Here is a 12,522-nt window from a genome sequence, read left to right as displayed (position 1 = left end):
AATTTAGGACTTTCTAAAATCCACCTATTAGGCAATAAAGTATATTCTAGAATTGAGGGCCAATATTAAACTTTCGACTAAAATGTTAATTCATTAAATATCAAACTCTACCTTCAGACTAGAAACTTACAGTGCTTTTGACAGTGGGGTACTGCCTCAAAATCTAAGTTTTCCTTATCTCCCAGAGTTGGGAAAGAACTTTTCTCCAGTCCTTAGTGTATTCCATAGCCCAAAGCAAGGAAGGATTGCAAATTTGGGGATTTAGTTCCTGGACAAACTCATTGGTTCATTTCACAAAAAAATGAGGATAATCTATTTACTCTATAGGATAATTATAGGATATAGCTCACATTCTCAAAGGTCTTAGTTGGAGGACAAAGAAGTGTTTATCTAAGTGTAAAGGTCAGAGCCCCTTAGGGAACTGCCCTAAGCAGAGCCCCTAGTGTTTGAAATAGAGAGCAGAAGCAGCATTTTGTTTAGATGTTTGTCAGTGATTGGAGATTTACAATCAGCATACACAGAGTGGGAAGAACTAAAGTTACCTCACAGATTCCCCGGAGGGTGGAGTCTGAGCAGAAGTGCTTTCAATTTCTCACCCAGAAGTCTGGCCTATAAATTTGTAAGGAACTCTTGAGAGGTTTTTTTTTTTGTTGAAGCAGAAACACTGGGAGCTGTGGACCCCATTGGAATCCTAGCCGGTAAGCCCTGAGACACTGATATATATACTCTGTACACAAATATACATTCAGTGATTTTTCTAAAGGGATATTCTGCTAGAATTCTTGTCATAATGCTTTAGAGGTTTCTTCTGCCAGTTTCTTCTCTTTTTCTCCTCCAAATTATTTTCATAAAAACAGTGCAACACCCTAAAAGTGTTCTCACCTTTAAAATTGCGAGTTAAATGAAGAGATTTTTACCAATATAGTAAAAAAAGAATTGATGTCAATAGTATACTGCAATTCATCTACTAAAAGATAGTTATAGTTGAATAAGTTAATCTTGGTACTTGAGTTTAAATGGTAAGATTTGATCAAAATTCAAATTATTAAATTAGCTTTAGGTCTTTTGTTTTCTGGTAACTCTAGTTGTCTTTAGTGCTGTTAGTCATACTCAATTTTTGTTTAGAGAAGTGAAAATGTCTATTTCTTGAGTGAGGTTTCTTCCCCTTTCACTCTGTGAAATGTTTGCCTAAGAATGGAAAGTTGATACACATTTTTTCTATATAGCTAAAAGAGTTTCTTTTTTCTTTCCTGCTTTTACTTTGAGGATGGAGGGGTGTTTTTTAGGTAGTAATATTGGAGCAAATGCATTGAACTTATTAATGTGAAACTCAGCATATAATTCATATAAGCTTAGATATGAAGTATGCAGCTATGTCAGTGATGTCACTCATTCCTCAAACAATGATATATTTAAAGAACACTGTTCTATGCACATATATTAAGTAATACTTTCTTTCTCAATGAAAAGCTACACACTTTCTTCATAATTTGCTTTACCAGGTTCTAATCTTTGGACTCAAGTGAATAATTTGCTCATTTCAGGCATGAAACCTGAAACTGTGTAAAGATTAACTACTGGGTATTCATTGTCATTTACTTAACTATTTAACCTTAGACCTGTGGGTAAGTAGGAGATCCTGAATTCCATAATTCCATTAAAATTTTTTTATGATTATAAGAGTTTCAGCTTTAAAGTTTTAGCTGTCTAAATAAAATTGAAAACACAATTTACAAAATTTCAAAAGCTAAATTGACAGTAAAATGGCAATTTCCATCACAAGGTACTAATATGAAAATATATTATGAGACTATCTTTTATCTCTTTAGAAAGGAATTTACTTAAATAATTTTATTTGATCCTAACCATGATCTTCTGAAGTAGAATTTAAGATAGTTTTACATAACATTGCAGCAGAGAAATGTTAGGAGACTCGCCTAAGACCATATGTGTACATGTCCACTTTTAAAATAAAATTAACACTAAATACATGAAGTATAAAATTTGGAATTTTTTTTTTTTTTTTTTTTTTTTTGCGGTACGCGACCCTCTCACTGCTGTGGCCTCTCCCGTTGCGGAGCACAGACTCCGGATGCGCAGGCTCAGCGGCCATGGCTCACGGGCCCAGCCGCTCCACGGCATGTGGGATCTTCCCGGACCGGGACACAAACTCGTGTCCCCTGCATCGGCAGGCGGACTCTCAACCACAGCGCCACCAGGGAAGCCCTACTTCTGTCGGAAGCTGTGCCTGTTGGCAGGGTGGCACCCAGTTTGCTCTTCTGGAAAGACTATTTCACCAGCAGGTATCTTACTGTCAGTGCAGGTGAGGTTTTGACACCTGGGCTATGACAGGCCCAGAAGTAGGACCAGCACTTTAACCTTTGCCTGGCTGGGACTGAAAGGATTAAAAAGAGTAATAGCCTGTGGTGCTTTGCAGACTGAGTACAGGGCTGAAAAAAGAAATAAAGGGAGAGAAAGGGAATGAACCAAAGAAACATCGAAAGGAAAATCAAGAAACAAGATTGAAAGAAAAGGAAGTGAGAGGTTCAAGTCTTGGGTCAGGAATTCTTCTCTGCACATTCCACCCACATGCCCTGTCAAAGACAAGCACAATTTGACTCAGCTCCTCAGGCAAGTGCAGTCCCAAATTGTGAGCTCTATTATCCTTCTCTTTCATTTTTGTTTCTACTCTATTGATTCCAGAGTTTGGTCTCAAAATAGGGGAAAATGACTCTGATCCCTCAGAATTGTTACAGGGATTAAATAAGAAACAAATATAAAGAGGCTAATGAGTTAATACAAATATTTTTTTTAAATGAAGTTGAATTTTATTGCTAATATGATGGTAGAAAATTAATTTGTGTATTGATTTAGATAACCCAGTCAGAGTTTAGAGTCAACCCTGATGAACTCTGAAAGTGCTGACTCTCCAAAGGAAGTCTCAAATACAAGGCAAGCTCTCTTGATTCTGAATTCCATTGAAAATGTTCCTTTAATTATTTCCTCTGTGGTTGGAATGAGGAGGGTATTCCTCTAGTAACAGTCATTAATCCTGTCAAATAATTCACCAAGCTATTTTGTGAATCTTATTCAATTGCCATTTCGGGCGGAACACTCTATCTGAAAGGCACTGCTCAGGAATGGGTTGACTACAAAGATAAATTAAACAAGATTCAGGCGCCCAGGTAGAATACAGTTCAATAGTAACTCAATCAAGCTACCATAAGTAATGGGTTTATAGTAAAGACACACTTAATAGAAAAGCTCCAGGTTTTGATTCCCTCCAGACTGTGGGTCACCACACGGGCAAGAGGGTGTCAAGGCTAGATTGTGTCCTAGCCTCTTCTAATCACTTCAGTGTGGTTTTCCCCTCGTTCTCCTGATGTGTAGTTGATGCTCAGCCAGCCTTTAGGTTTTTTCAGAGGAAACTGCTTCATATGTAGTTGTAGACTCATTGTGTCTGTGGGGTCAAGTGAGTTCAGTATCTTCCTGCACTGCCATCTTAAACAGGAAGCCTCTCCTATTCTTGCTCAATTTCAAAAAACTAAAACTTTGGGAAATAAAATACAAATATAAAAACTAATTACAAAATAAATATAAATATAAAACTCCATTGTCATTTATCCCTTTCCAAAATTTAAGTTTTCTTTCCAAAAGGGTGGGAAGTGTTAGATGATGACTAAAGGAAGCAGGATGTGGTTTCAAGAAAGGGTCCTGCTTTGTTCAAAGATGCTCTGGGGGCTTCCCTGGTGGCACAGTGGTTGAGAGTCCACCTGCTGATGCAGGGACACGGGTTCGTGCCCCGGTCCGGGAAGATCCCACATGCTGTGGAGCGGCTGGGCCCGTGAGCCATAGCCGCTGATCCTGCGTGTCTGGAGCCTGTGCTCCGCAACAGGAGAGACCACAACAGTGAGAGGCCTGCATACCGCAAAAAAAAAAAAAAAAAAAAAAGATGCTCTGTATGACTGTGAAATAGAAGTTTCTCATTAGCAGCAGCAGGTAGATCTCTTTGGTCTTCATATGGCAAAAATTACTAACATTATTTAAGGTGTTTAAATACTTTTTCATCGATATTGTTTTTATTCACAATAAAGAATTTGTTAAGGTTCTATTGTATATATGTTCATATTTTTAAAACTATGATCCAAGAATCATTGGGGAGGGGAGAGTGGAGGTGGGCTAGGGAGAAGGAGGATAAGCTAGTTGGGGCACTGCTCTTCTATACTTTTCACAAAAGCATCTTTACTGTTACCTCCTAGTAAGACACCTAAAGGAAAAAGTGCTGACATTATATATGTTTGAACAACATTAATTTGGACCACTTCTCAGAAAATAAAAATGGAAAGAGCTAACACTGATTGAGAGCTTACTTTGTCTTGAGCACCATTACCTAATTCAGTCCTTTCAGCATCCTTAAGTCACTATTATTTTCATTATTATGTGCATGAGAAAAACTCAGGCATGGGGTTTAATGCTGATTGTTAATTATATTATTCGTGAGGTTGGGAAGATGAGAAGCTTAGTTAAAACAAAAGGTGTTTTACCTAAAAGCTAATTTTCTACCAAAAAAAATGATGGTGGCTAGATTATTTTTAATTTTTTTCAAATTAATTTTTAGAGGAGAACTTATAATGGAACCTTCACCTCTTGAGTTACCAGCTAACACAGTCCGACGCATCGCATCTGAACTTAGATGTCACCCAACAGATGAGAGGGTTGCCCTCCGCCTCGATGAGGAAGATAAGCTGAGGCACTTCAGGGAGTGTTTTTACATTCCCAAAATGCAGGATCTGCCTCCAAGTAAGAATACTGGAAAGGGTTTTACTTTTCTTAATTAATTTATTAACATATTTGCTACTGCATGTGTTCATCATAAATCTTTGAAAATCATTGTTCTGTTACATAATAGAGCCACTGCAATTGTGTCTACAAAACAGCAGGCTCCTGGTGGTATTAATTCAACCTGTCAGCCTACCTTAGTCTCAGATTCTATGTGTTTCCTCTCCTCTTCTGAAGAAAATACTTACAGGGTTCTTATACTGTCATCTAGTTCTCTGAACAATAGAGTTACTGATTGAAAATTGTAGCAGATGCATTTACTTGTTCTCTTAAGCACTCAGAGCTCAAAACAATTCTTTTTCAATACAGTATTAGAATACCTCTTGTTTTGTGGCACCTAGTTCATGATAACATATCTGTCTAAGAGAGAATATTATTTTGGGACTTGGACATATTAGGAAGGATGTTACATAAGTAGCCATCTTTCTGTGTTGAGGCATGTATGACTTACAAAAATAATTAAATAAATAAAATCAATGCCTAAGAAATGCATATTGCATTTCAAAAATTTAATACAGTAAACTGACTTTGTTCTTGTTTTGGAGGATGTTCTGTTTAAAAAAAACTAGGTAGCACAGGTAAAAAAAATGAAACAATTTTTCATATTTGGCTTAGCTCCATTTTCCATCGATAAAAAAGTTTACAAGTTGAATAGACTTGATCCACCAAAATGGGTTTCACATACTTAATAATTCAGTCTAATTTCCTTTTTTCTTCAGATTAACTGTGGCGGGTACAATTTTGGATAGTCATAATCCAAGAGCATTAGCTAATATGATTTTAAGATGAGATTGGGTCACATAACTGTCATATTTGGTTTATGTTTTATTATGTAACACAGGATGGCACTTTGTAAAATTATGGAAGTGTAAAATAAAAGGAAGCCTAGTATCCAATTTAAAGTTGCTTACTTTCTGCCCTGCAAACCGGTTCATCTGTACCATTTTTCTAGGTTCCACATATATGCGTTAATATACAATATCTGTTTTTCTCTTTCTGACTTGCTTCACTCTGTTTGACAGTCTCTAGATTCATCCACATCTCTACAAATGACCCAATTTTTTCCCTTTTTATGGCTGAGTAATATTCCATTGCATATATGTACCACAACTTCTTTATCCATTCGTCTGTTGATGGGCATTTAGGTTGCTTCCATGACCTGGTTATTGTAAATAGCACAGCAATGAACATTGGGGTGCATGTGTCTTGTTGAATTATGGTTTTCTCCGGGTATATGACCAGTAGTGGGATTGCTGGGTCATATGGTAATTCTATTTTTAGTTTTTTTTTTTTTTTTTTACAGTACACGGGCCTCTCACTGCCGCGGCCTCTCCCGTTGCGGAGCACAGGCTCCGTACGCGCAGGCCCAGCAGCCATGGCTCACGGGCCCAGCCGCTCTGCGGCACATGGGATCCTCCCAGACTGGGGCACAAACCCGCGTCCCCTGCATCGGCAGGCGGACTCTCAACCACTGCGCCACCAGGGAAGCCCTATTTTTAGTTTTTTAAGGAACCTCCATACTGTTCTCCATAGTGGCTGTATCAATTTACATTCCCACCAACAGTGCAAGAGGGTTCCCTTTTCTCCACACCCTCTCCAGCATTTGTTGTTTGTAGACTTTCTAATGATGCCCATTCTAACTGGTATGAGGTAATACCTCATTGTAGTTTTGATTTGCATTTCTCTAATAATTAGTGATGTTGAGCAGCTTTTCAAGTGCCTCTTGGCCATCTGTATGTCCTCTTTGGAGAAATGTCTGTTTTGGTCTTCTGCCCATTTTTGGATTGGATTGTTTGTTTTCTTAATATTGAGCTGCATGAGCTGTTTATATATTTTGGAGATTAATCCTTTGTCCATTGATTCATTTGTAAATATTTTCTCCCATTCTGAGGGTTGTTTTTTCATCCTGTTTGTAGTTTTCTTTGCTTTGCAAAAGCTTTTAAGTTCCATCAGGTCCCATTTGTTTATTTTTGTTTTTATTTCCATTATTCTAGGAGGTGGACCAAAAAAGATCTTGCTGTGATTTATGTCAAAAAGTGTTCTTCCTATGTTTTCCACTAAGAGTTTTATAGTGTCCGGTCTTATATTTAGGTCTCTAATCCATTTTGACTTTATTTTTGTGTATGGTGTTAGGGAGTGTTCTAATTTCATTCTTTTACATGATGCTGTCCAGTTTTACCAGCACCACTTATTGAAGAGACTGTCGTTTCTCCACTGTACATCCTAGCCTCCTTTGTCATAGATTAGTTGACCATAGGGGCGTGGGTTTATCTCTGGGCTTTCTATCCTGTTCCATTGATCTATATTTCTGTCTTTCTGCCAGTACCATATTGTCTTGATTACTGTAGCTTTGTAGTATAGTCTGAAGTCAGGGAGTCTGATTCCTCCAGCTCCACTGTTTTCCCTCAAGACTGCTTTAGCTATTTGGGGTCTTTTGTGTCTCCATACAAATTTTACGATTTTTTTGTTCTAGTCCTGTAAAAAATGCTATTGGTAATTTGATAGGGATTGCACTGAATCTGTAGATTGTTTTGGGTAGTATGGTCATTTTCACAATATTGATTCCTCCAATCCAAGAACATGGTATATCTCTCCATCTGTTTGTATCATCTTTAATTTCCTTCATCAGTGTCTTATAGTTTTCTGCATACAGGTCTTTTGTCTCTCTAGGTAGGTTTATTCCTACGTATTTTATTCTTTTTGTTGCAATGGTAAATGGGAGTGTTTCCTTAATTCCTCTATCAAATTTTTCATCATTAGTGTATAGGAATGCAAGAGATTTCTGTACATTAATTTTGTATCCTGCAACTTTACCAAATTCACTGATTAGCTCTAGTAGTTTTCTGGTGGTATTTTTAGGATTTTCTATGCATAGTATCATGTTATCTGCAAACTGACAGTTTTATTTCTTCTTTTCCAATTTGTATTCCTTTTATTTCTTTTTCTTCCCTGATTGCCATGGCTAGGACTTACAAAACTATGTTGAATAATAGTGGTAAGAGTGCACATCCTAGGCTCATTCCTGATCTTAGAGGAAATGCTTTCAGTTTTTCAGCATTGAGAATGATGTTTCCTGTGGGTTTGTTGTACATGGCCTTTATTATGTTGAGGTAGGTTCCCTCTATGCCCACTTTCTGGAGAGTTTTTATCATAAATCGGTGTTGAATTTTGTCAAAAGCGTTTTCTGCATCTATTGAGATGATCATATGGTTTTTATTCTTCAATTTGTTAATATGGTTTATCACATTGACTGATTTACGTATATTGAAGAATCCTTGCATCCCTGGGATAAATCCCACTTGATCATGTTGTATGATCCTTTTAATGTGTTGTTGGATTCTGTTTGCTAGTATTTTGTTTAGGATTTTTGCATCTATATTCATCAGTGATCTTGGTCTGCATTTTCCTTTTTTGTAGTATCTTTGTCTGGTTTTGGTATCAGGGTGATGGTGGCCTCATAGAATGAGGTTGGGAGTGTTCCTTCCTCTGAAAATTTTTGGAAGAGTTTGAGAAGGATGGGTGTTAGCTTTTCTCTAAATGTTTGATAGAATTCACCTTTGAAGCCATCTGGTCCTGGACTTTTGTTTGTTGGAAGATTTTTAATCACAGTTTCAATTTCATTACTTGTGATTGGTCCATTCATATTTTCTGTTTCTTCCTGGTTCAGTCTTGGAAGGTTATACCTTTCTAAGAATTTTTCCATTTCTTCCAGGTTGTCCATTTTATTGGCATAGAGTTAGTTGTAGTAGTCTCTTAGAATGCTTTGTATTTCTGCAGTGTCAGTTGTGATTTCTCCTTTTTCAATTCTAATTTTATTGATTTGAGTCTTCTCCCTCTCTTTCTTGATGAGTCTGGCTACTAGTTTATAAATTTTGTTTATCTTCTCAAAGAACCAGCTTTTAGTTTTATTGATCTTTGCTATTGTTTTCTTTGTTTCTATTTCATTGATTTCTGCTCTGATCTTTATGATTTCTTTCCTTCTGCTAACTTTGGGTTTTGTCTGTTCTTTTTTCTCTAGTTCCTTTAGGTGTAATGTTAGATTGTTTATTTGAGATTTTTCTTGTTTCTTGAGGTAGGCTTGCATAGCTATAAACTTCCTTCTTAGAACTGCTTTTGCTGCATCCCATAGGTTTTGGATCATCGTGTTTTCATTGTCATTTGTCTCTACGTATTTTTTTGATTTCCTCTTTGATTTCTTCAGTGATCTCTTGGTTATTAAGTAACGTATTGTTGAGCCTCCATGTGTTTGTGCTTTTTACGTTTTTTTTCCCTCTAATTCATTTCTAATCTCATAGCGCTGTTGTCAGAAAAGATGCTTGGTATGATTTCAATTTTCTTAAATTTACTGTGGCTTGATTTGTGACCCAAGATGTGATCTATCCTGGAGAATGTTCTGTGTGCACTTGAAAAGAAAGTGTAATCTGCTGTTTTTGGATGGAATGTCCTATAAATATCAATTAAATCTATCTGGTCTATTGTGTCATTTAAAGCTTGTGTTTCCTTATTAATTTTCTGTCTGGATGATCTGTCCATTGCTGTAAGTGAGGTGTTGAAGTCCCCACTATTATTGTGTTACTGTCAATTTCCTGTTTTACAGCTGTTAGCAGTTGCCTTATGTATTGAGGTGCTCCTATGTTGGGTGCATATATATTTATAATTGTTATATCTTCTTCTTGGATTGATCCCTTGACCATTATGTAGTGTCCTTCCTTGTCTCTTATAACATTCTTTATTTTAAAGTCTATTTTATCTGATATAAGTATTGCTACTCCAGCTTTCTTTTGATTTCCATTTGCATGGAATATCTTTTTCCAACCCCTCACTTTCAGTCTGAATGTGTCCCTAGGTCTGAAGTGGGTCTCTTGTAGACAGCATATATATGTGTCTTGTTTTTGTATCCATTCAGCAAGCCTGTGTCTTTTGGTTGGAACATTGAATCCATTCACTTTTAAGGTAGTTATCAATATGTATGTTCTTATTACCATTTTCTTAATTGTTTTGGGTTTCTTTTTGTAGGTCCTTTTCTTCTCTTGTGTTTCCCACTTAGAGAAGTTCCTTTAGCATTTGTTGTAGAGTTGGTTTGGTGGTGCTGAATTCTCTTAGCTTTTGCTTGTCTGTAAAGCTTTTCATTTCTTCATCGAATCTGAACGAGATCCTAATCTTGGTTGTAGTTTCTTCCCTTTCATCACTTTAAGTATATCTTGCCACTCCCTTCTGGCTTGTAGAGTTTCTGCTGAGAAATCAGCTGTTAACCTTATGGGAGTACCCTTGTATGTTATTTGTCGGTTTTCCCTTGCTGCTTTCAATAATTTTTCTTTGTCTTTAATTTTTGCCAATTTGATTACTATGTGTCTTGACGTGTTTCTTCTTGGGTTTATCCTGTATGGGACTCTCTGCACTTCCTGGACTTGGGTGGCTATTTCCTTTCCCATGTAAGGGAAGTTTTCAACTATAATCTCTTCAAATAGTTTCTCGGTCCTTTCTCTCTCTCTTCTCCTTCTGGGACCCCTATAACGTGAATGCTGTTGTGCTTATTGTTGTTCCAGTGGTCTCTTAGGCCCTCTTCATTTCTTTTCATTCTTTTTTCTTTATTCTGTTCCACAGCAGTGAATTCCACCATTCTTTCTTCCAGGTCACTTATCCATTCTTCTGCCTCAGTTATTCTGCTATTGATTCCTTCTAGTGTAGTTTTCATTTCAGTTATTGTGTTGTTCATCTCTGTTTGTTTGTTCTTTAATTCTTCTAGGTCTTCGTTAAACATTTCTTGCATCTTCTCGATCTTTGCCTCCATTCTTTTTCCGAGGTCCTGGATCATCTTCACTCTCGTTATTCTGAATTCTTTTTCTTGAAGGTTGTTGCCTATCTCCACTTCATTTAGTTGTTTCTCTGGGGTTTTATCTTGTTCCTTCATCTGATACATAGCCCTCTGCCTTTTCATCTTGTCTATCTTTCTGTGAATGTGGTTTTTGTTCCACAGGCTGCAGGATTGTAGTCCGTCTTGCTTCTGCTGTCTGCCCTCTGGTGGACGAGACTATCTAAGTGGCTTGTGCAAGTTTCTTGATGGGAGAGACTGATGCTGGGTAGAGCTGGCTGTTCCTTTGGTGGGCAGAGCTCAGTAAAACTTTAATCCACTTGTCTGCTGATGGGTGGGGCTGGGTTCCCTCCCTGTTGGTTGTTTGGCCTGAGGCAACCCAACACTGGAGCCTACCCAGGCTCTTTGGTGGGGGAAATGGAAGACTCTGGGGGGGTTCACGCCAAGGATTACTTCCCAGAACTTCTGCTGCCAGTGTCCTTGTCCTCACAGTGACTCAAGCCACCCCCTGCCTCTGCAGGGGAGCCTCCAACACTAGCAGGTAGGTCTAGTTCAGTCTCCTATGGCATCACTGCTCCTTCCCCTGGGTACTGATGAGCACACTACTTTGTGTGTGCCCTCCAAGAGTGGAGTCTCTGTTTCCCCTAGTCCTGTCAAAGTCCTGCAATCAAATCCCACTAGCCTTCAATGTCTGATTCTCTAGGAATTCCTCCTCCCGTTCCCAGGCCCCCAGATTGGGAAGCCTGACGTGGGGCTCAGAACGTTCACTCCAGTGGGTGGATGTCTGTGGTATAAGTGTTCTCCAGTTTGTGAGTCACCCACCCAGCAGTTAGGGGATTTGACTTTATCGTGATCGTGCCCCTCCTACCATCTCATTGTGGCTTCTCCTTTGTCTTTGGATGTGGGGTATCTTTTTTGGTGAGTTCCTGTGTCTTCCTGTCAATGATTGTTCAGCAGTTAGTTGTGATTCTGGTGTTCTTGTAAGAGGGAGTGAGAGCACGTCTTTCTACTCCACCATCTTGAACCAATCTCCATAATTTCTTCATTACATTTTTGATCCCCTTCTCTCTGTCTTCTAAAATCCCTATAATGTGAATACTGGCATGCTTAATGTTATCGTAGACATCTCTTAAATGGCTTTGTTTTTAAAAAATTTACTTTTCTGTCTGCTGTTCCAACTGGGTGATTTCCATTATTGTATCTTTCAGATCACTTTTGCATTCTTCTGTATCACTTAGTCTGTTATTCATTCCTTCTAATGTGTTTATTTTAGCTACTGAATTATTTAGTTTTGATTGGGTCTTTTTTATATTTTCTAGTTCCTTGTTAAAATATCAGTGTTTAGATCAATTATTTTTTTCTAATTCAGTTAACATTTTTATTATCAATGTTTTGAATTCTTTGGTAAATTATTTATTTATGTTTTATTACTTTTTTCAACGGCTTCCTCTTGTTCTTTCAATTGTGGGTAGTTCTTCTGACTTTTCAGTTCACTTAACTTTGCCTCTATGAATTTACATGAAACAGTTACCTTCTGTGGTCTTGAAGGGATGTTCTTAGGTTGGAGCATCCCTGTGCAGACTGCGTGTGCCCAATGCTTTTGGTGGGAGAGCTGGATTTGATATGGATACTAGTCACATCTTCTTCCAGGGTGTGCTGGCAGCTATCTTATGATGTGAGTATCTCATGACTTGGTTAGGTGAAGGTCAGAAAGTTCTTCCTACACTAGCCATTTCTCAAATTCCTTCAGCTTAAAACATCCAATATGCCAAGGTGCCGTATTTTTTTAAATACTTTTTAAAAAATTAATTAGTTTATTTATTTTTGGCTGCTTTGGGTCTTTGTTGCTGTGTGCAGGCTTTCTCTAATTG

General features: G+C 37.8%; 1 protein-coding gene across 2 annotated transcripts in view; it reads left to right on the top strand.

The window, feature by feature from the left end:
- The first annotated feature begins 521 nt into the window (after positions 1-521).
- KYNU (kynureninase) overlaps positions 522-12,522 on the top strand; it is a 96,040-nt gene continuing 84,039 nt past the window's right edge. Inside the window, exons 1-3 of one of the 2 annotated variants that reach the window (XM_060016864.1) lie at positions 522-698; positions 2,875-2,952; positions 4,619-4,800. In XM_060016864.1, the coding sequence (XP_059872847.1) occupies positions 2,906-2,952; positions 4,619-4,800 (229 nt within the window). In that variant the 5' untranslated portion in view covers positions 522-698; positions 2,875-2,905. The remainder of the gene's footprint in view (positions 699-2,874; positions 2,953-4,618; positions 4,801-12,522) is intronic. The other variant, XM_060016865.1, reaches the window with a different exon arrangement.

The sequence above is a fragment of the Delphinus delphis genome, chromosome 7, assembly GCF_949987515.2.
Source record: "Delphinus delphis chromosome 7, mDelDel1.2, whole genome shotgun sequence".
In the NCBI taxonomy this organism is placed as follows: Eukaryota; Metazoa; Chordata; class Mammalia; order Artiodactyla; family Delphinidae; genus Delphinus; species Delphinus delphis.
This window is presented reverse-complemented; position numbering and strand designations above follow the sequence as displayed.